The sequence below is a fragment of the Sus scrofa genome, chromosome 7 (genome assembly GCF_054392235.1).
Source record: "Sus scrofa isolate SSC_HxYL_T2T_F1_AM1 chromosome 7, Sscrofa_HxYL_maternal_Yorkshire_Landrace_v2.0, whole genome shotgun sequence".
Taxonomy (NCBI): domain Eukaryota; kingdom Metazoa; phylum Chordata; class Mammalia; order Artiodactyla; family Suidae; genus Sus; species Sus scrofa.
The window spans coordinates 126,499,584-126,523,057 of NC_139389.1; the positions used below are offsets into that span (position 1 = coordinate 126,499,584).

The window sequence follows — 23,474 nt, forward strand, 5'->3', positions numbered from 1 at the left end:
AAAACAAGAAACAGAATCCGTTATCACAGTAGCATTCATGTCTATTAAAAAATAGTTAAACTAAAAACAGTATATTTCCATGATATATACATGTACTGGGACATAGCTTAAACGAGAGAGGGTGCATATGGGGTGGGGAGTGGTAGAGAAATGGGAGCGTGCAGAGGGAATGAACATACCAGAATGACATAAAAAAGAGATGGGCCTTGCTCACTCTTAAGAGCTGAAGAGTATTATCAACAAAACGCTAGTCCCTGAGGTCCAAAATAATCGCCCCAATCCCCTCCCTATCGCTTCCTACTCTTAACACAATCAAACGCAACCAACTCAACGTGGCTGCTTAGAGTTGGCCTCTTCCTCTCTACCTTGCCAAGCACTCGGTTTCCCGCACTTCAAGCTCTACTCCGACTGCATGCACGTCCTACAACCAAAACACGCCCAGGCTTCAATCCGAAAGGGGCTTACTCTTACTTCTTTTGGAAAAGTCTTAAGATTCAGTTTAACTCCTCTCCAGGAATCCTGTGATGCCGGCGGTCTTTCCCTAAATACTAGCTCCTCCCAGACGGCACTCCCTAGTACTCCCCTCTCCATCAATCCAGCACACACCAAGTTCTATTTACTTATTTTGGGTACACACCGCTCCCCCAAGGCTAGAGCAGAGTTACGGTGGTCTCCGCATCCACAACTAGAGCGCTGGGGAGGGCGGCCCCAGGAATAACTGCACGGTTAGGTGACCCTAACAAGTTAAGCAAGATCCCAGTCCAATCCCGGGGTTGCTGGTGTACCAGTCCTTTTTTCCCCTCGTACTGGTACACCAGCAACCCCGGACCGGGTTACCGACCCCAGCCCACCCCCACCGGCTGCAGGAGGTGGAAGGCTCTGCGCACGCGCCACAGCTGGGGCGCGCGCTCGACCGGGGGCGGGGCGAGGGGGAGGGGAGAGCAGAGAGGTGAGGGTTGCGGAGGGGGCCACTGCGACGTTGCGTGGCAGTTGCGTCCCGCCCGCCGGCCGGCAGAGCCCGGGAGGGGGCGGGGCTGAGGCGGGCACCGCCCCCGCTCCGGCCCCGCCCCCGTAGCACGCCCGCGCGCCTCGCCCCGCCCCCTCGCCTCGGCCGCCCCGCCCCCTCGCCTAGGCCGCCCCGCCCCCCTCGGCGGCCGTGCTCCTTCTCCCGCCGCCCGCTTGCCTCCCGCCCGGCTCTCGCAGCCGAAAGCGGGAGAAAGTCCTGCTGGTGGGCGGCCGTGGGGCTGCGCACGTCCGGCGTCCCGGGGTCGCTCCGGCCCGGCCGGCGAGGGGGCCCGGCGGTCCATGCATCCGCCGCCGCCGCTCGCAGCCGCGATGGATTTCAGTCAGAACAGCCTGTTCGGCTACATGGAGGACCTGCAGGAGCTCACCATCATCGAGAGGCCGGTCCGCCGGAGCCTCAAGGTGCGCCCCGGGGTGGAGGAACTGCCCGCAGGGCGCCCGGCGGCTTGCCCCTGCCCCGACCCCCGCCCCTCCGCTCCCCGAGGCGGCCCGGGACCCTCTTGGAGTCCTCCTGGCCCCCCCAGTCCTCCTTCAGTCCCCGGTCCCCGTGTTACCCTAACATGGCCCCTCTCGGGTCCCCTTCCTCGACGCCCCCCGGGCTCCCCCAGCCTGGACCCCCCGACCCCGAGGGACGGGCACCCGGGGCCCGCCCGCGACCCCTCGGACGCCCTCGGTTCTCTAATTCCCCCGGCCCAGCTGGCCCTGGGCCCTTTCCCCAACCCGTCCCTCTAGGAACGGCCGGCCGAGCCCCTGACATTCGGACCAGCCCCGCGCCGTCCCTCTCGTACAGCCAGGGCCCCTCGGTTGCAGCCCCTCTTCCCGCGTCCCTGCGGTAGCTGCCCCTCGCAGTCGCAGCCGCAGCCAGCTCAGCCTGGGTCCTTTCCTTGCCTCCCCGCTTTGGCTCCCTGGTACTGCTGCCTGGGTTCTGGCCCCAGTCCCATTCCTCAGTCAACACGGCCCCGACTCTTGCCCCTGCCTCTTCCAGAGATACGCCAGATCCCATCCCCCCTCCGCCCCCATCAGAGCAAGCCCAGGTTCCCCAGTGACCCCTTCACTCCCAACTAGCACCCATACTAGAGTCGTCCGACCATGGGTCTTCAAAGCTTTCGCGACCCTTTGTCCCCATCCTGAGTCACCACACGTCCTCTCCTCCCAGCCCCTCTAGGACTCTAGCTGGGACCCTGCTCCCCAGCCCCCTTAAGGGAGTCAACCTTCACTAGCCCCCCACCCCCACCTCCCACTAGCTCCCCCACCCCGCAGAGTCATCTTCCTCCCAGAGGCCCCAACCCTTCACTGCTGGTAAACCTAGTTGACAGGACCCGACCTCCCTCCCGCCCCCCGCCGCAACACACAGACACACAGACACGCATCCACTTAATAAGTCCTTCAGCTCTTTTCAGTCTCACCTGCCACAATAGCTGGAATCTTTGATTTCCTTCCAGTTCCAGAGTTTAGTCCCTTCCCCACCCAACCCCCCTCCAGATTTCGTCTTTCTCATCCTCACTCGGCTGCAGCCTTCATTCCCCCTTTTAGCATTTCCTGGGCTAGAAAATGCTGGCAAAACAGTCTTGGGATAGTAGAGATTAAAAGTATGTATATATTTTATATATGCACATAAAATTGATTTCAGCACGGTTCTGAAGCCACAATGTCATTCTCCAGCTTCAGTCTAGAAGCTGGAAGAGTAAAGCAAGGAAAAAAAAAAAAAAAAGCCCCAAACCCCCCAAACTCCACCACCTAAACCCAATAATTAGAGAAGCCTGTGGTTTGAGCTCGTCAGACCCTTGATTAGTTTTCAATGACAGTGCTTAATTGTGAAACTTTTTCATTAGTCTCTACTCATATAGGGTCCCTGGAGGCAAGACTGATCAGATGTTTGTGTGCATAATTTGTATTTTACACTTGACAGACACCAGAAGAAATAGAAAGACTGACAGTTGATGAAGACCTCAGTGATATTGAAAGGGCTGTTTATCTGCTCAGGTACTTCATAAAGTCTTTTGGTGATAATTGCTGCTCTTTTCCTGGGGCGGCATCCACGAGTGACTTCTGAAATGCCCTGTTACTGTTATGTTCAGATTTACTTAACCACTTGACCAGAGTACTTTTTGCATGCATAGCACTTAATGGTGTTAGGAATTAAGATTTAGATATGGATTTATAACGTTGAAAATGAAAATCAAATCACCCAAATGAGAGAATATTGTTTGAGGAGGAGGAGCAAAACAACTGATGGTTTGAGTTGAATCTCATTTAAAAATTTATTTTTGCAGCTTTGGTTCTCACTTAAGATCCAATAAATTTAGATGAGACTTAAGACTATCCAAGTGATTCATTTTAAGTGAATTGTAGAGTATGATTTTCTATGCTATTTACTGAACAGAAAAAAAATCCACAAATAGGGTAGTTCAATTTTTTTCTTCAGCTTATCCTGTTTATATTACTTCTGCTAAGTGAGCTTTATAGTTTTGCCTGAGAGATTTAAACATTTAATTGAGCCTATTCTCACTTAAATTTCATCTCACAAGCTCTACAGAATTGCTTAAGGCTAATGGCTTTTACATATATTTACAAGATTTCTCTCAACTCTCTTAAAAACTGTATTGTGGATTTTGCTTCTTAAAAGCTAAGGTGACCCATTAATGAACAGATCTATAAAAACAAATAGAAATTTTCTCAAGGTATTTTGTCTACATTGTTTTAGAATTTTCGTTGTACTTGCACAATTTTTTGGTCCCTTTTTTGGCTAGTTTTCTCTTTAGTTTTTCAGAACCTGGTGGTGGTTACCTCCTGGAATATTTGTCATCCTTGTTTCCTTAGCTCAGGTCTGCGTTGCCAGTTTCAGTTTCTTGTTCTTTCTGGCTTTATAGATCAGGTTTCTGGTCCCATGTGAGTCAGTGAATGACCCTGTTTTTTTTTTTTTTTTTTTAAACCTCTTTCCTTGACTTCCATTTTCTTAATTATTCTACAACCTATTGGTGACATTTTGGGTTCTGTTCCTATTTTAGTCAGAATTTTAGCATGCTTACAATTTGGACATTTTCTTCAATAATTCTGCTATGTAAAACTGTTTCCGGATCATGGCCTTTATGTTGCTGGTATTTCCCCATCTCTTTTGTGATTTATCATCACTTCTACTTACTTACTGAAAAGAGAATGTTTTTATTTATGTATGTATTAGTGGCATATGGTTTTGGCATTTACATAGAGAATACTCTGTTTAACCTGTTCCGGTAATTTTTTGCATTATATGTGAAGGGCTTTCTTCCTTAGGGATTAACACATCCAACATGGTGAACAGTAGCCGTAAACACCTGCCTTTCCCCACAGTTCTTTTGTTTGGAGTAGGTAGACAGTTGGTGAAAATTAGGATAAGTTTCTTTTAACATAAAGCAATTAATAATTTGAAGGCAGTGCCTCCTTACTCCTACTGAAGCGTCGCTGTATAAATGCTGGCTTATGGCTAAGAAATGAAGAGTCTTGCTCTACTTACTGGTGACAGCAGATACTTTATTCTAGATATCAGTGACAAGGCTTCTTTTTTAGGATAGCTTATTCTCTATTTTGCTTTTATTGTTAGCGAACCAGGTCATCTTAAGTGGTCTGTATTTCTCGGACACAGAACATAAGTTTCATCCAGTTCTGAAACTGACAAAGCCCTTACAGAGACAGACTGGTCCTTTCATTCTTAGGCAAGAGAGTTTTAAAACAGATCTGATTATCTCCTTTAGTTTCTTGTGGCTCATCTACCTTGAAGGAGGTTTGCAAGGTGACTCTGAAGGCAAACACTAGTTTGGTTGTGCATAGGTTCTCAAGCTGAGTTCTTCTTTTGTGTTCCTCTCATCTCACCACCTCCTGGGGGAAAGTGGGATTTCACTCTTAGGCCAGCTTCTGAAGGGTTCTTTCTTCCCTGGGATTCAGGAGAGGGTATGGGCTTGTCTTAAGGACGGACGGACGTGTTCCAAATTTTGCTGCCATTGAAGCCTCCTGTGTTCTCCTGTATCGAGCCTTCTCATTGAAATGTAGTTTGTTCCTTTTAAAAAAATTAGTACTTCCAGATGCTGTAGAACCTCGTGCTGAGTCCTGTTTTTTTTTTTCCTCTGTGATTTTCAGGTTTATTTTGAGTGCTTTATCTTTTCTTCTGTATTGGATATTTAACGTCCAGATTTTTCTTTTTTGCTTCTGACTATCAGATTTGTTTCTTTAGCTCTCTTATTTGGTATGGTAAATCTATTTTGGAAGAGTATGTTACATTAGAATTCAGAGTCAGATATGTAAGCATCAGGAGGAAATGCTTTATATTGGTGGAGGTTCTGCTGGAATTTAAATTGAACCTAATATCTACAAAAGCAGGATATGCAGAGTACTGCCATCCAGTGAAAACCAGATTACACTGTTCATTGTCTTACCCTAAACTATGGCAGATCAATTATTAATGCTGTTTTCATGATTGAGCTTAGAACATTATGGTATTTGAAGATCTGACACAGATGATTTTGTGGCTTTGCATAAATATGATGATGTTATACCCATCTGCGGCATTTAGCGCTAAAGCAAAACAACTTCCCTAGTAGTCACAGCTTGTGGCTTAGTCAAAACCATATCACAGTATCATCTTCTTGTTCTCTCCCTTCTTTGTGATTATGGCATATAGTTTAGGAGTGTACTTAAAACGTGTGAATAATTTTCTTAGAGAAGCGTCCTAAATTTATACTGTATACTGTGCTTTCATGAGGTAAGTCTTTGCTCACTTATCTCCCACTGCCTGCCAGATAAATTCTAGACCCTTAACCTTGGCATTAGTGACTCCATGTAACTGTACAGTGGGACATCCCACCAGGCCCTTAACTTTTTTTTTTTTAATGAGTTCATGGAGATGTAGTTCATATACCATATGGTGGTTTACCCATTTAAAGTGTACAGTGCAGTGGCATTTTTAGTGTATGCAGAGTTGTGTATCCATCACCACAATCAATTCTAGAACATTGTCTTCACCCCCCCCAACAAAGAAACGGGGTACCTATTAGCAGTCACTCCTCACTTCTCTATCTTCCCAGCTTTGGGGAACCACTAGTCTACTTTCTTTCTCTATGGGTTTGCCTATTCTGGCGTGTTATGTACATAAGTTCTACAGTATGTGGCCTTTTGTGACTGATGTCACTTAGTATAATGTTTTCATCCATGCTGTAGATGTGTCAGTAACTGGTTTCTTTTTATTGCTGAGTCGTACTCCATCGCGGAGGCACGGCCCATTTTGCTTGTTCATGCATCAGGTGATGGACACTTGGGCTGTCGCCCCTCAGTCCTTCACTTTTGAAGCAGTCATGCCACCCTCTTCACTGTTGGCCCAGATACATCACGTTCCTCCTTAACTCAGCTTTTCCCCATCCTGGAATACCTTTCATTCTACCTCTCCAACCTCTTCCGTCCCCAGGGTCTGGCTGTAGTCTGGCATCTTTTGTAAGGCCCTCCCTACTTGGTGAAACCACATGGATCTCTGGCTTCTTTGAGCTCCTGTTACCACTTAGTGGCTGTATCCCTCAGCTATCCATTAATCACTGCTCTGTATTCCTTAACACGTGTGTGTGTGTGTGTATTTTCTTTAACAGACTATAAGCTCTTAGAGGGCAAGCTGTGTGTTTTATGTTGTTGCTCTTTCAATTCTTTCTTGTTCTGTACTGTGATTTAAATACATACCTCTGAATGGAATAAAGTGTATTTATTTTAAGATGCCCAAAACGCCAGACGAATTAAGCAACTCCTGACTTTTTTGTGTTGTGGGCAATAGAGTCAGACAGATTTAGGTTATGTTCTATTCTGCCAGTTATTATCTGTGTGACCCTGGGCAAGTTACTCATGGTTGTTAAACCCTGGTTTTCTCATCCGTAAAGTGGAAATAATAGTTCTTGTTTCTCAAGGTGGTTGTATTATGTGTAGAGCCCCAGACACCAAATAGGTACCCAGTTAATGTTCATTTCCCTGTTTTCTTTGCCGTGTCCCCAGTTCCCTACTGCTTAGGTGCTCGATGTATATTTCAAACTTTTAAAAGAAGATAGCAGTATTAATTTTGCTTTCCAATAATTTAAAAAAGCAATGAGCAAGTCACATGTATCAACTGAAGTTTGTGATAGATAACTGTTATCTTGCTTTGCTAATAGTATTTAGCAGAATCTTCACATATTGTAATTATTTTAAATGAATGATAAGGTCAGCCTGTTTAAGCAATATTTGTTGTTTATATTTTGCATTAAATGTGTTGATTGGTTAATGTTGCTTTTATTTTGCTTACTTTTTTTTTTTTTTTTTTGGTCTTTTTGCCATTTCTTGGGCTGCTCCTGCGGCATATGGAGGTTCCCAGGCTAGGGGTTGAATCAGAGCTGTAGCCACCGGCCTACTCCAGAGCCACAGCAACGAGGGATCCAAGCCACGTCTGCAACCTACACCACAGCTCACGGCAACACCGGATCGGTAACCCACTGAGCAAGGGCAGGGACCGAACCCGCAACCTCATGGTTCCTAGTCGGATTGGTTAACCACTGCTCCATGACGGGAACTCCTTGCTTACTTTTACAGTCACTTTAAAACTACTTATTCTTTGCACTGTGAATTTTAAAACATTTTTTACTTTGCATTTTAAGGACAGTCAGATGAAGTACATCTTTAATTAGGAACTTTCCCCCTTTTCTCCCGCGCCCCCCTTTTAGGAGTCAGTGCTCCCCCTAGTGATACCACAGAGTAAGAATGCTGCAGCCAAATCTGCAAATAAACAAAGTGCTGTGAACTATGGCTGTTGCTAATCACACATCTGGAAACTTGCATTCAGGACTAGTACAGGGTAGCAGTGAGGTCGGGAGGAAGGACTCTGGTGATTAGCTCTGCTCTGGGCTAGCTTTGTTTTAGCTTTAAAATTACCTGTCCTGTTTGCGAGGCAAGGGGGAAAAGTTGTGTGAAAACCTCCTTTGAATGCTTTTATTTCTAAGATCTGTGTTCCCACACTACTTTCGCCTTTGCTACTGTCTTGATTGCTTTCTTTTTCTTTTGACGCCTTCTGCCATTTAGTACTGTTTTGGTGAGGTGGAGCGCATGGGGGGAGGGGTGGGAGTGGGTCTCGGGTAGCCAGTAATGCGGGCTCATTTTCTTGAATGTTGAGCAGGAGAGGCGCATCACCATTTTCAGTTCCTCGCAACTGGGATGAATAGTTGGTTAGTTAATCCCCCAAAATTGGAATCATAAAAATGATACATACCTTCAGTATTTCATTTAGTGTAAAAAAAATTATGTTTGTTTGCCAATCTTTAACACTAGGTGCACCAATTTTTGAGCATGGTTCTGCTTAATATAGTTCATAATCCTTTTTCTTTTCTTTCTTCTTCTTTTTTTTTTGTGTGTGTTTTGTTTTTTGGTCTTTCTAGGGCCACACCTGTGGCATATGAAAGTTGCCAGGCTAGGGGGCGACTCGGAGCTATAGCTGCCAGCCTACACCACATCCACGACAAGGCCGGATCCGAGCTGATCTGCAACCTACACCACATCTCACGGCAACACTGGATTCTTAATCCACTGAGCGAGGCCGGGGATTGAACCTGCGTCCTCACTGATACTAGTCAGATTCGTTTCTGCTGAGCCATGATGGGAACTCCTATAATCCTTTTTCTTCCATAAATACCCCATGATGCATTTACTGTGTCAAGTTCAGGTTTTTTTTTTAAGTTGAGTGGGAATTTAAAGATGCTTAATGAAGAAGTCTTGAAGGCCTGTCTTAGATTGTGAAGATTTTCTACTCATCTTTTGCAAGTTGTCTTATTCTTCCTAATTCATCACAGTTTTCTTTGGCAACTTATCTTTATTGAGTTTTTCTAAAAACTTAGTTGTCATGGAAACGACTCTCTTTGCATTCATATGTTTATGTAATATTTAATTAAATTATGTAATTGCAGTATCAAGTCAATTAGGATAAACTGGTTGGAGAACAAACACAGCTGACTCTTTGTTACCACTCACCTGGTCAGAGTGGAAGCATGTGGTCCTTTTAGAGCGTAGCCTGTTAGCTCTAAGCTTTCAGCTTGCCTTTGGCAGGGAAGTGCAGTGCGTTGCTTAACTGGGAGAGTCTTTTACACTTGATCTTAGCCAAAAGGCGGAGAAGCGATGGGTGAGTCTTTTAATACCTTGTTGATAGAGACACTGGCCCTTTTCAGAGCACGCAATGCAACAGCCATGCATACCCATAATATATCTCTCGTCTCTGCATTGAGTTTGCTCCATAGTCTGGTCTGCTCTTCCTTCACCATATTCTAAAAAAGAAATTAATGGATCAGGAATCTCAGTTAAAGCGGTACTCTCATAAACATATGCTTTGTTTTTTAAAACAAATTTTGGAACATAGGTGGAAATGAGCACACATAAATATACAGCTTGTTATAGTTTCACAAGTTAAAAAACACCATGTGGAGTTCCCGTCATGGCGCAGTGGTTAACGAATCCGACTAGGAACCATGAGGTTGCGGGTTCGGTCCCTGCCCTTGCTCAGTGGGTTAATGATCCGGCGTTGCCGTGAGCTGTGGTGTAGGTTGCAGACGTGGCTCGGATCCTGTGTTGCTGTGGCTCTGGCGTAGGCCGGTGGCTACAGCTCTGATTTGACCCCTAGCCTGGGAACCTGCATATGCCGCGGGAGCGGCCCAAGAAATGGCAAAAAGACAAAAAAAAACAAACAAAAAAACCCACCATGTAACCAGCACCAGATTAATAGGATATAATGTGTTGTATTAGCCTAGTAGCCACCCTTGTACCTTCATTCAGTGTCCTCCATCTTCTGCAAAAGCTAAGTACTATCCTAACTTCTCACACCATAGATTGATTTGCCTGGTTTTGAACTCTATTGACTGTGCTCTTTTGTGTTTAGCTTCTTTTGCTCAACTTTTTGTTTATTTATTTATTTAAATTACTCAAATGAATTTATCACATCTGTAGTTGTATAATGATCATAACAACCTGATTTCACAGGATTTCCATCCCATAGCCCAAGCACATCCTCCCACCCCCCAAACTGTCTCCTCCAGAGACCATGAGTTTTTCAATGTCTGTGAGTCAGCATCTGTTCTGCAGAGATGTTCAGTCTGTCCTTTTTTCATATTCTTCATGTCAGTGAAAGCATTTGATGTTGGTGTCTCATTGTATGGCTGGCTTCACTTAGCATGATAGTTTCTAGGTCCATCCATGTTGCTAAAAATGCCGGTATTTTTTTCTTTTTAATGGCTGAGTAATATTCCATTGTGTATATGTACCACATCTTCTGGATCCACTCCTCTGTTGATGGACATTTAGGTTGTTTCCATGTCTTGGCTATTGTAAATAGTGCTGCAATGAACATTGGAGTACATGTGTCTTTGCGAGTCGTGGTTTTCTCTGGATAGATGCCCAGGAGTGGGATTGCTGGGTCAAATGGTAGTTCTATGTTTAGTTTTCTGAGGAGTCTCTATACTGCTTTCCACAGTGGTTGCACCAATTTACAATCCCACCAAAGTGTAATAGGGTTCCTTTTTCTCCACACCCTCTCCAGCACTTATTGTTTGTAGACTTTTGGATGATGGCCATTCTGGCTGGTGTAAGGTGGTACCTCATCGTGGTTTTGATTTGCATCTCTCTAATAATGAGTGATGTTGAACATCTTTTCATGTGTTTCTTGGCCATCTGTATGTCTTCTTTGGAGAACTGTCTGTTTAGATCTTCTGCCCATTTTTGGATGGGGTTGTTTGTTTTTTTGGTATGGAGCTGCAGAAGTTGTTTATAAATTTTGGAGATTAATCCCTTGTCCATCAATTCACTTGCAAAGATTTTCTCCCATTCCGTGGGTTGTCTTTTTGTTTTGTTTAGGGTTTCCTTTGCTGTGCAGAAACTTTTTAGTTTCATTAGGTCCCATTTGTTTATTTTTCTTTTTATTGTCAATACTCTAAGAGGTGGATCTGAGAAGATGTTGCTGTCATTTATGTCGGAGAGTGTTTGGCCTATGTTTTCCTCTAAGAGTTTGATAGTGTCTGGTCTTATATCTAGGTCTTGAATCCATTTGGAGTTTATTTTTGTGTATGGTGTTAGGGAGTGTTCTAATTTCATTCTTTTCCATATGGCTGTCCCGTTTTCCCAGCACCACTTATTGAACAAGCTGTCCTTTCTCCATTGTATATCCTTGCCTCCTTTGTCATAGATGAGTTGGCTGTAGGTGTGTGGGTTGAATTCTGGGCTTTCTATCCTGTTCCACTGATCTCTATTTCTGTCTTTGTGTCAGTATGTGGTTTTGATGATTGTTGCTTTGTAGTATAGTCTGAAGTCCAGGAGCCTGATTCTTCCAGCTCCATTTTTCTTTTTCAGGATGTCTTTGGCTATTCTGGGTCTTATGTGCTTCCAAACAAACTTTTTTTTTTTTTTTTTAATATTTTGTTCCAGTTCTGTGAAAAATGTCCTTGGTAATTTGATAGGGATTGTATTGAATCTGTAGATTGCCTCAGGTAGTATAGTCATTTTGATAATATTAACTCTTCCAATCCACGAGCATGGTATATCTTTCCATCTATTTGTGTCATCTTTGATTTCTTTCATCAGTGGCTTGTAGTTTTCAGAGTACAGGTCTTTTGTCTCTTTAGGAAGGTTTACGCCTAGGTATTTTATTCTTTTGGATGTGATGGTAAATGGGATTGCTTCCCTAATTTCCTTTTCTGCTCTTTCATTGTTAGTGTATGGAAATGCTGTCGATTTCTGTGTATTAATTTTGTATCCTGCGACTTTGCCAAATTCGTGGATGAGCTCTAACAGTTTTCTGGTAGAGTCTTTAGGATTCTCTAGGTACAGTATCATGTCGTCTGCAAATAGCGATAGTTTTACTTCTTCCTTTCCAATTTGGATTCCTTTTATTTTTTTTACTTCTTTGATTGCTGTGGCTAGGACTTCCAAAACCATGTTGAAGAGTAGTGGCAGTAGCGGGCATCCTTGTCTTGTTCCTGATCTCAGCAGGAATTCTTTCTTTCAGCTTTTCACCATTGAGAATGATGTTTGCTGTGGGTTTGTTGTATATGGCTTTATCATGTTGAGGTAAGTTCCCGTTATGCCCACTTTCTGAAGGGTTTTTATCAGAAATGGGTGTTGGATTTTGTCAAAGGCTTTTTCCGCATCTATGGAGAGGATCGTATGGTTTTGATTCTTCAGTTTGTTAATGTGGTGTATCACACTGATGGATTTGCGGATATTGAAGAACCCTTGCATCCCTGGGTTAAATCCCACTTGATCATGATGTATAATCCTTGCTCAACTTTTTAAAAAAGAGTTTTGTCCATATTGTTGCCTGGAGAAATAGATGGTTCATTCTCATTCCGGTATAGTTTTCCATTATGTGGATATACCATATTATTTATTCTTCTCTTGGTGGATGTTGTCTTATTTTCAGGTTTTGGCTATTATGAGTCATGCCGCTCTGAACAGTCTTGTACAAGTCTTTTGGTGGATATGTGTATGCATTTCTTTTAGGTATCTTCATAGTAGTAGCATTGTTGGTCATAGCATATGCATATGTCCAGCTTAGAAGATACGACTCAACAGTTTGCCAAAGTGCTTGTACGAGTTTATACTTCTATCAGCAGTACATGAGTGGTTCCACTCTATATTTTTTAGGAAACAAAAGTGACAAACTTTCTACTACCTAATTTTCTAGTATATCAATAATAAACTGCCTACCTAAAACTCACAGAATTTTCTGTTATTCTGTGTATGATTTACTTATAGCCTATAACTTTTTTCTTTTCCTGTGAGAGTTTCTATAACACTTTACAATTAGTTTTTTATTCTGCTGGACTGCTTGGTTAGAAGACTCTTGGTTAGAAGGTCTTCTTTTAGGAATACCGCCTCTAGTTGCTGTGCTTTCAATGATTCCAAGCGGTCTTATTTTTTAAAAAATTGCCAAAGAGTTATCATCCAGTGTGAAGATGATGCACACATCGCCTGCCTTTCTACCTAGAAATGGGAGGCCTCTTCACTTTCATGTTCTCAGATAAGGCGGATCACCGTGTCACACACGAAGAGGACTGCACAGTGAATTCCACCTCTGTCTCCCAGATTCCTCAAGTCCTTAGTGACCCCTGAATTCTCTATTTTGGAAAAGTACTAGGTCTCTGAATGTAAGGGGAAATAATTTCCCACCTCCTTTTCCTTACCTTTTGTTATGAGAATAACGATGGGAGGCATCTGTTTTTTTCTTTCTTTCTTTCTTTTTCCTGTTTACTGAAGCTTCAGAAGGCTTTCACTGTGACATCAGTAGAAAGCAGACTGCTCTCATGGGATCTGTAGGAAAAGCTGAAAAATAAAAAGTAAACTCTTTTTTTTTTTTTTTTCAATAAAAGTGACCCATATAATATCATTGGGGAGACCTCAAGTTTTTTTTTTTTTTTTTTGTCTTTTGTCTTTTTGTTGTTGTTGTTGTTGCTATTTCTTGGGCCGCTCCCATGGCATATGGAGGTTCCCAGGCTAGGGGTTGAATCGGAGCTGTAGCCGCCGGCCTACGCCAGAGTCACAGCAACGCGGGATCCGAGCCGCATCTGCGACCTACACCACAGCTCACGGCAACACCGGATCGGTAACCCACTGAGCAAGGGCAGGGACCGAACCCGCAACCTCATGGTTCCTAGTCGGATTCGTTAACCACTGTGCCACGACGGGAACTCCGAGACCTCAAGTTTAATAGTATTTAGCAAGAACTCTGGTGATTAGCTCTGCCACGGGCTAGCTTTGTTTTAGCTTTAAAAATACGTGTCCTGTTTGCTAGGCAAGTGGGAAAAGTTGTGTGAAAACCTCCTTGTTAACTATAGCTGTTTGATAACCTATTTGAAATACCTACGGAGTTCCTGTCGTGGTGTAGTGGTTAACGAATCTGACTAGGAATCATGAGGTTGCGGGTTCGATCCCTGGCCTTGCTCAGTGGGTTAGAGTTCTGGTGTTGCTGTGAGCTGTGGTGTAGGTTGCAGACGTGGCTCGGATCCCACATTGCTGCGGCTGTGGTGTAGGCCGGCAGCTGCAGCTCTGATTCGACCCCTAGCCTGGGAACCTCCATGTGCTGCCTGAGCGGCCCTAGGAAAAGCAAAAAGACAAAACAAAAAAACAAAACAAAACAAAAACAAAAAAACCCCAGAAAAAACAACCAAAAAAAACTGCAAGTTTCTCTGATAAATCACTATCATAAGTAACCCTAAAATGAATGCTTGTATAAAGATTTGAATAAAATATGGGTTAAGTGAAATAACTACAGTGTTAACTATATTGTAGCATATGTCTGTATGTGTATATTTATTTTCTTGATCAATTAGTTCATACTGACACTTGAGACGTGACACACAGGGAGATTGAGTTTTGTCCCAAAACATAGCTAATGAGCTCCAAGTAAAAGTTTGGTGTTGTATTGCTTGGCTTCCAATCTTGTTGTATAGTGGTTTCTTAGTAGTCACATTATGACAACACGTAAGAGTTGACTGTACCAAGTGGTAAAAGTCATACCTTTCAGAAATAGAATCACATGAAGGGAATTAAACCAACGAATAAGGTCCAGTGATCTTCAAACTTGCACCTCTTTCAACCTGGATATTTTGCTTTTTACGGTGTCTTTTGGCTGCCCTGTTGGCCACCCACTGTGGGGGCAGAGAGAAAAGTGTTCAGACCTAGTTCTTGGCAGTCACCACCTTTTTGGCTTTATCCTTACACGATATTGGTGTGTGGTAATCAGGTCAGGAATAATTGCAAAATCGGTTATATCCTTGTATATGGATGTGCCTTAAAGTGTCATTTCCCCTCCAAATCAGAGATGTTTTAATGGAAAAGCTTTGTAATGCAACTAATGGTTACCTTAGAATAAATCTTGTGCATTTTGGTTAAAACATACAGACTATTTACTCAGTCCTTAGCACATGTTAGGCATCTCCTGAGGAATGAGTGGCGTTGTACCAGCAAATATTTGTGTACAAGGAGGTACTTGTTTAAGGAAGCCAATGCATTTTTCTCAAGTGTCAGTGCACTGGAAGTCACCTCCATTTATAAGGATGTAGGTTGTTGGGAAGGCAGAATTTAGTGTCAGGGGTACTTTACATTGAGACAGACCCAGATTTGTTCTTGGAGGCTGAGGCTTGCTCATTTTTTTATTGAGCTCCTTTGGGTAGTTTGCTTATCTGAGCCCTCCTAATCTAAACTAGGAAAAATAAAACCTACTTTGCAGGATGGTTTAGAAGATGAGAGAAAATGGATGCAGAGGACACAAGGCTTGGTGGAGAGTTGTGTTCAGTAAAGGATAATTGTTATTGATCATTTAAAGCAGCTGTTTGCAATTCAAAAACTATTTTACTTGGGATGTATGGGAAAATTCCTATCCGGAAACTTAATGTAGTTACAAAATTTTCTCTCCAGATGGTGCCCCTTTGTAGTTAATCCCCCACCCTGACCCTAGGCAATGAGTGATCTGCTTTTTGTCACTATTAAGTAGTAACAAATTCTCTTGTTCTAGAGTGTAGACTATATATATATTTTTAATCTCTTGGATAAATGCCTAAGAATGGAATGCTGGCTCATATGGTGAGTATATTGTCTATTTCTTAGAGTTATATTGAAGTATAATTGACATCTAATAAACTGCACATATTTAAATTTTACAGTTTGAATTTTGCCATGTATAGACCCATAAAACCATCTTTCCCATTAAGATAATGAACATAAACAAAGTAACTTTATAATATCCTCTCCCTTCCTTCTGATACCCTGTCCCACTCCAGGAACCTATGATCTGCTTTCCGACACTGTAGATTGCAGTTTGTAGAATTTTTATAGACGTGAATCAGAGTAGCTCCTCTTTGGTCTGGCCCTTTTACACAACGTAATTATTTGGATGTTCATTCATGATGTTACATGTATCAATAGTTTATTCCTTTTTATTATTGATAAATTATTCTGTTTTCAAGATAGAGCACATTTTGTTTATCCATTCATCAGCTGAGATATTTGGTTAATGTTGACGTTTTGGCTGTTACAAACCGAGTGGCTGTCAGTATTCATGTACACGTCTTTATGTGGACATGCGTGTTCCTTCCTCTGGTCCACAGCTAGGAGCAGAATGGCTGGGTCATATGTGGCTGTATGGTTACATTCTTAAGAAACTTCTAAGCTGTTTCCAAAGCGATGATACAATTTTGCATTTCCTCCAGCAGTGTGTGAGAGTTGGAGTTGCTGATGTACTCACCAACACTTGGTACGATCAGTCTTTGATTTTAGGTCGTTCTAGTGGTATTTCTAGTGGCCTAGCATAGTGGTATTTCATTGTATTTACAGTCTGGATTTCTGAAATGACCAGTGGATATCGATTTTTACATGTGTTCACAAGCCAGCGCATATATCTTGTTTGGTGAAGCATATGTTCCAGTCTTTTGTGCATTTGTTAGATGTATGCTTTACAAATATGTTCTACCAGTCTGTGGTTTGCCTTTTAATTTTTGTAAGAGCACCTTTCTTTTAAAGACCAAAAGTTTCCTGGCTTTGCTGGGGTCTAATTTTGGTGAGGTCTAATTTATTGATTTTTTTTTTTTCATTATAGTTAGTACTTTTTTGTTTTGAGAAATCCTTGCCAAATCTAGGTCATTAAAAATTTTTTTTCCTGTGCTCTTTTATAGAAGGTTTGAGGTCTTAATTTCAAGTCTGTGATCCATTTCCACTTAAATATTGTATGTGATGTGAGGGAAGGGTGGAGGTTAATTTTTTTTTTTTTTTCACATGGTGTAGTGGAAAGAGCCAGTTTGCTGTTGTAAGAATCAGGGGACCTGGTGTCCATCTCTGTGGTCACATTCACATCCCTTAAGTTCTTCACACACTTCCTCTCCTTCTCTCCATGTGATACGATGGGTTGGGCCTCAGAATTTAAGGTTCCTTCCTGCTTCAGCAGAGTTCGCTTCAGCTCTAAGAAAGATAAGGAAAACCCATCGAACCTCAGTTTCTTATTTCATCCACTAGGCGGTGCTAATGGAACCCTTGTAAGGACAGAACCTCCTCGGGTAGGTGAAAAGTTTCAGAACTTTTTTAAAATGGGCATTCGTGAAGTAGATATTCATAATTCAGAAAGTGCCTGTGTTTTATTAAGGAGTAGTTGCAGTGATATTATAATGACACTTAAAATACTATTAATTACCGAAAAAATGTCAGAGTAAAACAATATTTTCTTTAAAGAGTTCTGTACATTGCAGATTTGATTTGAATATGTTTTGGGCAGTATGAGAGTTATATGGCTAGCATAAAAATATTTACATGTTTCAGTATGAGAGAATCAGACTGAAGTCGGAGTTGAGAATTGTCACGGAAATTCTCTTGGTACTACGTTTATAAACTGTATTTGCTTGGAAATGCTTTTGGTAATAAAATTACAGACTGTATTTCCTTAAGTAGTGGACATCCTTGAAGAGGAAAAAGATTCTCAAAAGTACGTCCTGGGCCTGTGGAAGAGCAGGCATCTCTCCTTGAGCTCTGATGCTAGTGGGGAGTTGGGGGGCCTGGTTTACACTTGTGGTTAATGTGTACCTGCATCTCCTGTAATTTTCCAACGATTTGGGGGATTTTTCCAGATACCTTCCTGTTATTGGGTTCTAGTTTAATTCTCTCATGGTCACAGAACATACTTGCCTGATTTCATTTTCTTCAAACTCGCTGAGGTTTGTTTTTTGCCAGAACATAGGTTGATCTTGGTGTTCATTCCATGTTTACTTGAATGTCTTTTCTCTTGCTGTTGGGTGTAATATTCTATAAAAGTTAGGTCAAGTTGGTTGATGATATTTTTCAGATCTTCTATAACTCTAAGGAGGACATTTTCTGCCTACTTGTTCTCCTGACTAAAAGAGTGGACTATTGACTCTCTAATTGAAATTTGTCTACACCTTCTTTCAAATATAACCTTTTTAGTAGTAGTTCATGCATTTGGATTTCTGTAATTAATGCACGTACAATTAGGATTGTTAAGTTTTCTTGGTGAAATAAGCCCTTCATAGCTATGTAATGTTTGTCTTTATCTGTAGAAATATTCCTTGTTTTAAAGTCTGCTTTATCTCATATTAATATACTCTAGTTTTTTTCTTTTTTTTGGTTAATGTTTACACAGTATATCTTTTTCTGCCCTTTTATTTTAAAAATATTTCTATTTTGGAATTATCTTAGATTTCTAGAAAAGTTACAACGATAGTTGAGGGAGTTCCTAAATGCCTATTACCAGTTTCCCCTAAAGCTAACATCTTATGTAACCATGGTGTATTTGTCAAAACTAAGAAATTAACATTGATACAACACTTCTTTTTTTCCTTCCTTTTTTATGGCCAGACCAGCGACATAGGAGGTTCATAGGCTAGAGGTTGAATTGGAGCTGTAGTTGTAGACCTGTCACAGCCACAGCCACGCTGGATCCAGGCCAGTGATTGAACCTGCATCCTCACAGACACTATATTGGGTTCTTAACCCACTGATCCACAATGGGAACTCCTGGTACGACACTATTAACCAAATGCCTGACTTTGTTTGGATTTCACCAGTTTTTTCACTGACACATCTTTTTAAATTTCAAGGTCTAATCTAGGATATCACAGAGGATTTAGTTTGTCGTATCTCCTCTTGGCTGTGACACAGTCTCAGTCTTTCCTTGCTTTTCATGATCTTGATAGTTTCAAAGAGTACTACTGGTCGGGTATTTTGTAGAATGTCCTTCAACTTGTATTTGTCTGATTTTTTTTCCTCATCGCGAGACTGGCGTGGTGGGCTTTTGGGATGAATACATCGAGGTGACATATGACTCTCCCATCCCATCATTTCAGGGGTACCTGGCATCAACGTGACTTGTCACTGGTGATGTCGATTGTGATCCCTTGGTTGAGGTGGTACCTGCCACATTCCCTCACTGTTTAAGGATGGTGAGAGAGGACTTCCCAGCCTTGCCCCTGACCCCAGGGGAAAAACATTCAGTCTCTCATCATTAAGGATAATGCTGGCTATGGATTCCGTATAGATACCATTAAGTTAAGGAAGTTTCCTCTAGTCCTAATTTGCTGACAGTTTTTTTTTTTTTCCCCTATGAATGGGTATTAAATCTTGTTGAATTTTTTTCCTGAATCTATTGATATCATATATGGCTTTTCTTATTTAGTCCTTTAAAAGGTGATTTATGCTGATTAGTTTTCAAATGATGAACCAGCCTTGCATTCTTGGGATGAAATCTGCTTGGTCAAGATGTCTGAGTCTTTTTTATATTTCTGGACTCTATTTGCTAATGTTATTATAAGGATTTTTGCATCTATTTTAATGAGAGGTATTGACTTGCAGCTTTCTTATAATAATATCTTTGCCTAGTTTTTGGTTTTAGGGGAATGCTCATAAAAGCACTTGCAAAGTGGTTGTCTAGAATTGGTGTTATTTCTTCTCTAAATATTAGGTAGAATTCACATTGTTAAACATCTGGCCTGGAATTTTATTTTTGAAAGATTTTTAACTAAAATTCTGTTTATTTTATAGATTTAGGGCTATTTGGGACGTTTGTTTCTTCCTGAGTGCGTATTGGCAGTTTTTGTCTTTCAAGTACTTTATTTCATCATCTGTGTTATTGAATTTATGGGCATCAGATGATGCTATACTAGTATTCCCTTTTAACCTTTTTGGGATGTTCTCTCTCTTGTTCCTGATATTGGTGGTTGGTGTCTTCTCACTTTTTCTGGTTTAACATGGCTAGAGATTTACCAGTTGTTTTTTTTTTTTTTTTTCTCGATCTTTTCAAAAAACCAGCTTAGATTATTTTTCTTTAATGTCTTCCTGTTTTTTTTTTTTTTTTTTTTTTTTTTTTTTTTTGGCTTTTTGCCATTTCTGGGCTGCTCCTGTGGCATATGGAGGTTCCCAGGCTAGGGGTCTAATCGGAGCTGTAGCTGCCAGCCTACGCCAGAGCCACAGCAACGTGGGATCCTAGCCACGTCTGTGACCTATACCACAGCTCATGGCAATGCTGGATCCTTAACCCACTGAGCAAGGCCAGGGATGGAACCCCCAACCTCATGGTTCCTAGTCGGATTCGTTAACCACTGCGCCACGACGGGAACTCCAATGTGTTCCTGTTTTTGATGTCATTTATTTTTGTTCTAACATTTATTGTTTCTTTCCTTCTGCTTACTTTATATTTCGTTTTTTCTTCTTTCTCTAGTTGTTAAGGTAGAAGCTCAGGTTATTGATTTTTAGAGCGCTCTTCTAATTTATGCATTTTTAATGCTATCAATAACTTCCCTTTAGCTGTCTCCTACAAATTTTAATACGTTGATCTTCATTACCATTTAATTGAAAAAAAGTTCTAATTTATTGAAAGAAACTCATGAGTCATTTAGAAGCAAATTTTTGCATTTCCAAATATTTAGAGATTTTCTGCTTTTTTTTTTTTGGTTTTTTTTTGGTCTTTTTAGGGCTGTACTCCGCAGCATATGGAAGTTCCCAGGCTAGGGGTTGATTTGGAGCTGCAGCTGCTGGCCTACACCACGTCTTCGACCTACGCCACAGCTCACGGCCACAGTGGATCCTTAACCCACTGAGTGAGTCTAGGGATCGAACCTGCATCCTCATGGATACCAGTTGGGTTCGTTAACCACTGAGCCATGGAGGGAACTCCTGCATTTCATTTTAAGTTACTGATTTCTAATTTAGTTCCATTATGGTTTGAGCATGTACTTGGTCTGGTTGCTGTGACCTCCCCTTTTTTCCCCATTGCAGCCCTTACTTCATTTTTTACGAGTCCTTTCTTTGCTTGGTATGTACTCCAGCCATCCTTGCTATTCATTAAATACACCAGGTACACGTCTTTGCTCTTGCTGTTCCTTCTGTTTTCAGTGGTTTTTTGTTTTTGTTTTCCCCCTCAGATATCTGCATTGCTAGTTCTATCACTTGCTTCAGATCTTTTCTCAAATTTGGGGTGCCTACTGGTCTCTGATAAATGGCACCACCATCTACTTCATGTCGCTGCCCGAAAACCTGGCAGTATCCTCAATTTTCCCTTTTCCTCACGTCTGCTCTTTAGGCAAATGAAATCTTTTCTTTTACAAAATAGAAACATTCACCTGGTGCCTGTAGTTTTCCGATACACACATTATTAAAAAAATTTGCCTAGTGAAGATGGTTTTTAAATGGTGGATTCGCAGAAACCTGCGGAGGGTCAAAATTCCAGTGTTTGATTCCTTTCTTTTGGTATACTGGTGGGTAAATAGATGTAGCCTCTTTTTTTTCCTTCAAGGAATATATTTATTTTTTGTTTTTACGGCCACACCTGTAGCATATGGACGTTCCCAGGGCAGGCAACAAATGGGAACTGCAGCTTCAGGCTGCTCAGCAGCCACAGCAGCACTGGCTCGCAGCCGCATCTGCAAACTACACTGCAGCTTGTGGCAGCACCAGATCCTTAACCCACGGAGCAAGGCCAGGGATAGAACCCTCGTCCTCACAGAGACCACATCAGGACCTTAACCTGCTAAGCCACAACGGGAACTCCAAGAAGAATATTTCTTAATGTTCCCCAATGCTATCTATATTATTAGTTCAGCTCTCTTCTCTTATTATACAGGAATATATACACGTGTGTGTATGTGTATTATTCAGCTCTATTCTTTTATGACACAGCAGTGTGTGTGTGTGTGTATAAAAATCAGTCTTTAGACTAATTTTATGTTTCTTTTTATTCAGCAGTGAGGGCTATGTAACTCAAGGTTTGTTTGTTTTTTTTTAAATCTTGGTTGCTAAGAAACATGGGACAGAGCCACTAACCAGCTGTGTGACCTTGGGAGCATCGTTTCGCTCCTCTGAATTCCGTCAGTGAAGTGAGGGAGCTGCCAAGCCTCCTTGGTCTGTGACTCGGAATCTTAAGTCAGTGCTCACCCCAGTTATCAGCGTTCGTCAGATGGTAGGCACATCCACTTCTCTGCTCCTTCAGAAATACTTAGTTTTCACCAGTTAAAACAAACACCCCCAAACTCAGGATGTACCAGTCAGCTCTGATTCTTTTGACTAATTATTTTCTGAAAAATACTGAAGTGGTCAGTATTGCATGTTTAAACATGTGTGCTGCTCTGAATTCTTTTGTGCAGGTAAACAGGATATATAAATAAAAATAGAATGACGTTATTTTATTAAATCATTATTTCATAGTAGAAGTCATTACATATTATGATTCCAAAAGTCCATTATATTGTGTTTTCATAATTCTCACGTAGCTAGCACGTGGACCTAGGCTTGCGGACAATAAAGTCTTGAGATATATTTATAATTTAGGTAAGATATATGCATTATTATTTGTGCATATGAGTAAATTTACCCTTTATTTACTCATGTAGCTCCGTATTTACTCATTGAATTACAGATGGTATAAGTAGCAATTATATTTCCTTAGATAATAGTTTTCTTCATGGTAGCTATAGCTAGAAGCCTGGTAATTTATATGTTGCAAAGGGGATGTCTGAATTAGTTCTTTGACTGTAAAGGACTATAGGAAGAAAATTGGCTTTGTTTCTCTTAAAGAAGAAAATGTATGTGTACAATTAAGTTCATAGTTATTTAGGAGTCCTTGAGGGACCTTAGTTTTGTTGGTTTATTTTTTTCTTTTTGTCTTTTTCTAGGGCCACACCCTGCGGCATATGGAGGTTCCCAGGCTAGGGGTCTAATTGGAGCTGTAGCTGCTGGCCTACACCACAGCCACAGCAACCCAGGATCTGAGCTGCGTCTGTGACCTTCACTACAGCTCACGGCAATGCTGGATCCTTAACCCACTGAACGAGGCCAGGGATCGAACCTGCAACCTCATGGGTCCTAGTCGGATTTGTTGACCACTGCGCCACGACGGGAACTCCTTGTTGTTCTATTTAAATTAGATTCTTGCTCTGTGGAAGTGGTGTCCTCACCCTGGCAATAGCTAGCTAGGGGTTGACCTTGACCAACTTCCGTAGTCACCGTGGGTGCTGGTTTCTTCACTGTCACCATGTGAGGGAGTGAACTGTCTGAGGGCCTCTTCACCTGCAGCCTCCCATTGTGTCCTAGCAGAAGCATTAGAGAAAAGAACCGTTATATCCCACAGCTTTTCCAGACCGATTCGGGGGTGATGGATGAGCTTTTCCATTTTGTAATTGATTTATTTGTACCTCATTTCTTCTGGTTTGGTGCCCCATTTAATATCAGCCAGATGAGCAGATGGGATCCTTGCATACTGTTAGGGACTCTTTTTCTGTGTCATGTTCTCTGCTCTAAGGCTCAGCATGTCCCTGATGTAATTTCCAAATCTGTGGTCACAGCCTTGGGCTTTTCTCCCAGGCTTTGGGCCGGGGCTGCTGGCCGGGTGCTGCCACCACTGCGATGTCTCTAGCGGAATAACTTGCCGGCTTTTCAAACGTAGTGTGCCC

General features: G+C 41.9%; 1 protein-coding gene across 14 annotated transcripts in view; it reads left to right on the top strand.

Moving 5' to 3' along the window:
- The first annotated feature begins 1,181 nt into the window (after positions 1–1,181).
- PPP4R4 (protein phosphatase 4 regulatory subunit 4) overlaps positions 1,182–23,474 on the top strand; it is a 111,961-nt gene continuing 89,668 nt past the window's right edge. For all 14 annotated transcript variants that reach the window (XM_084970104.1, XM_084970102.1, XM_084970105.1 and 11 more), the window contains exons 1-2: positions 1,182–1,425; positions 2,933–3,006. In XM_084970104.1, the coding sequence (XP_084826230.1) occupies positions 1,306–1,425; positions 2,933–3,006 (194 nt within the window). In that variant the 5' untranslated portion in view covers positions 1,182–1,305. The remainder of the gene's footprint in view (positions 1,426–2,932; positions 3,007–23,474) is intronic.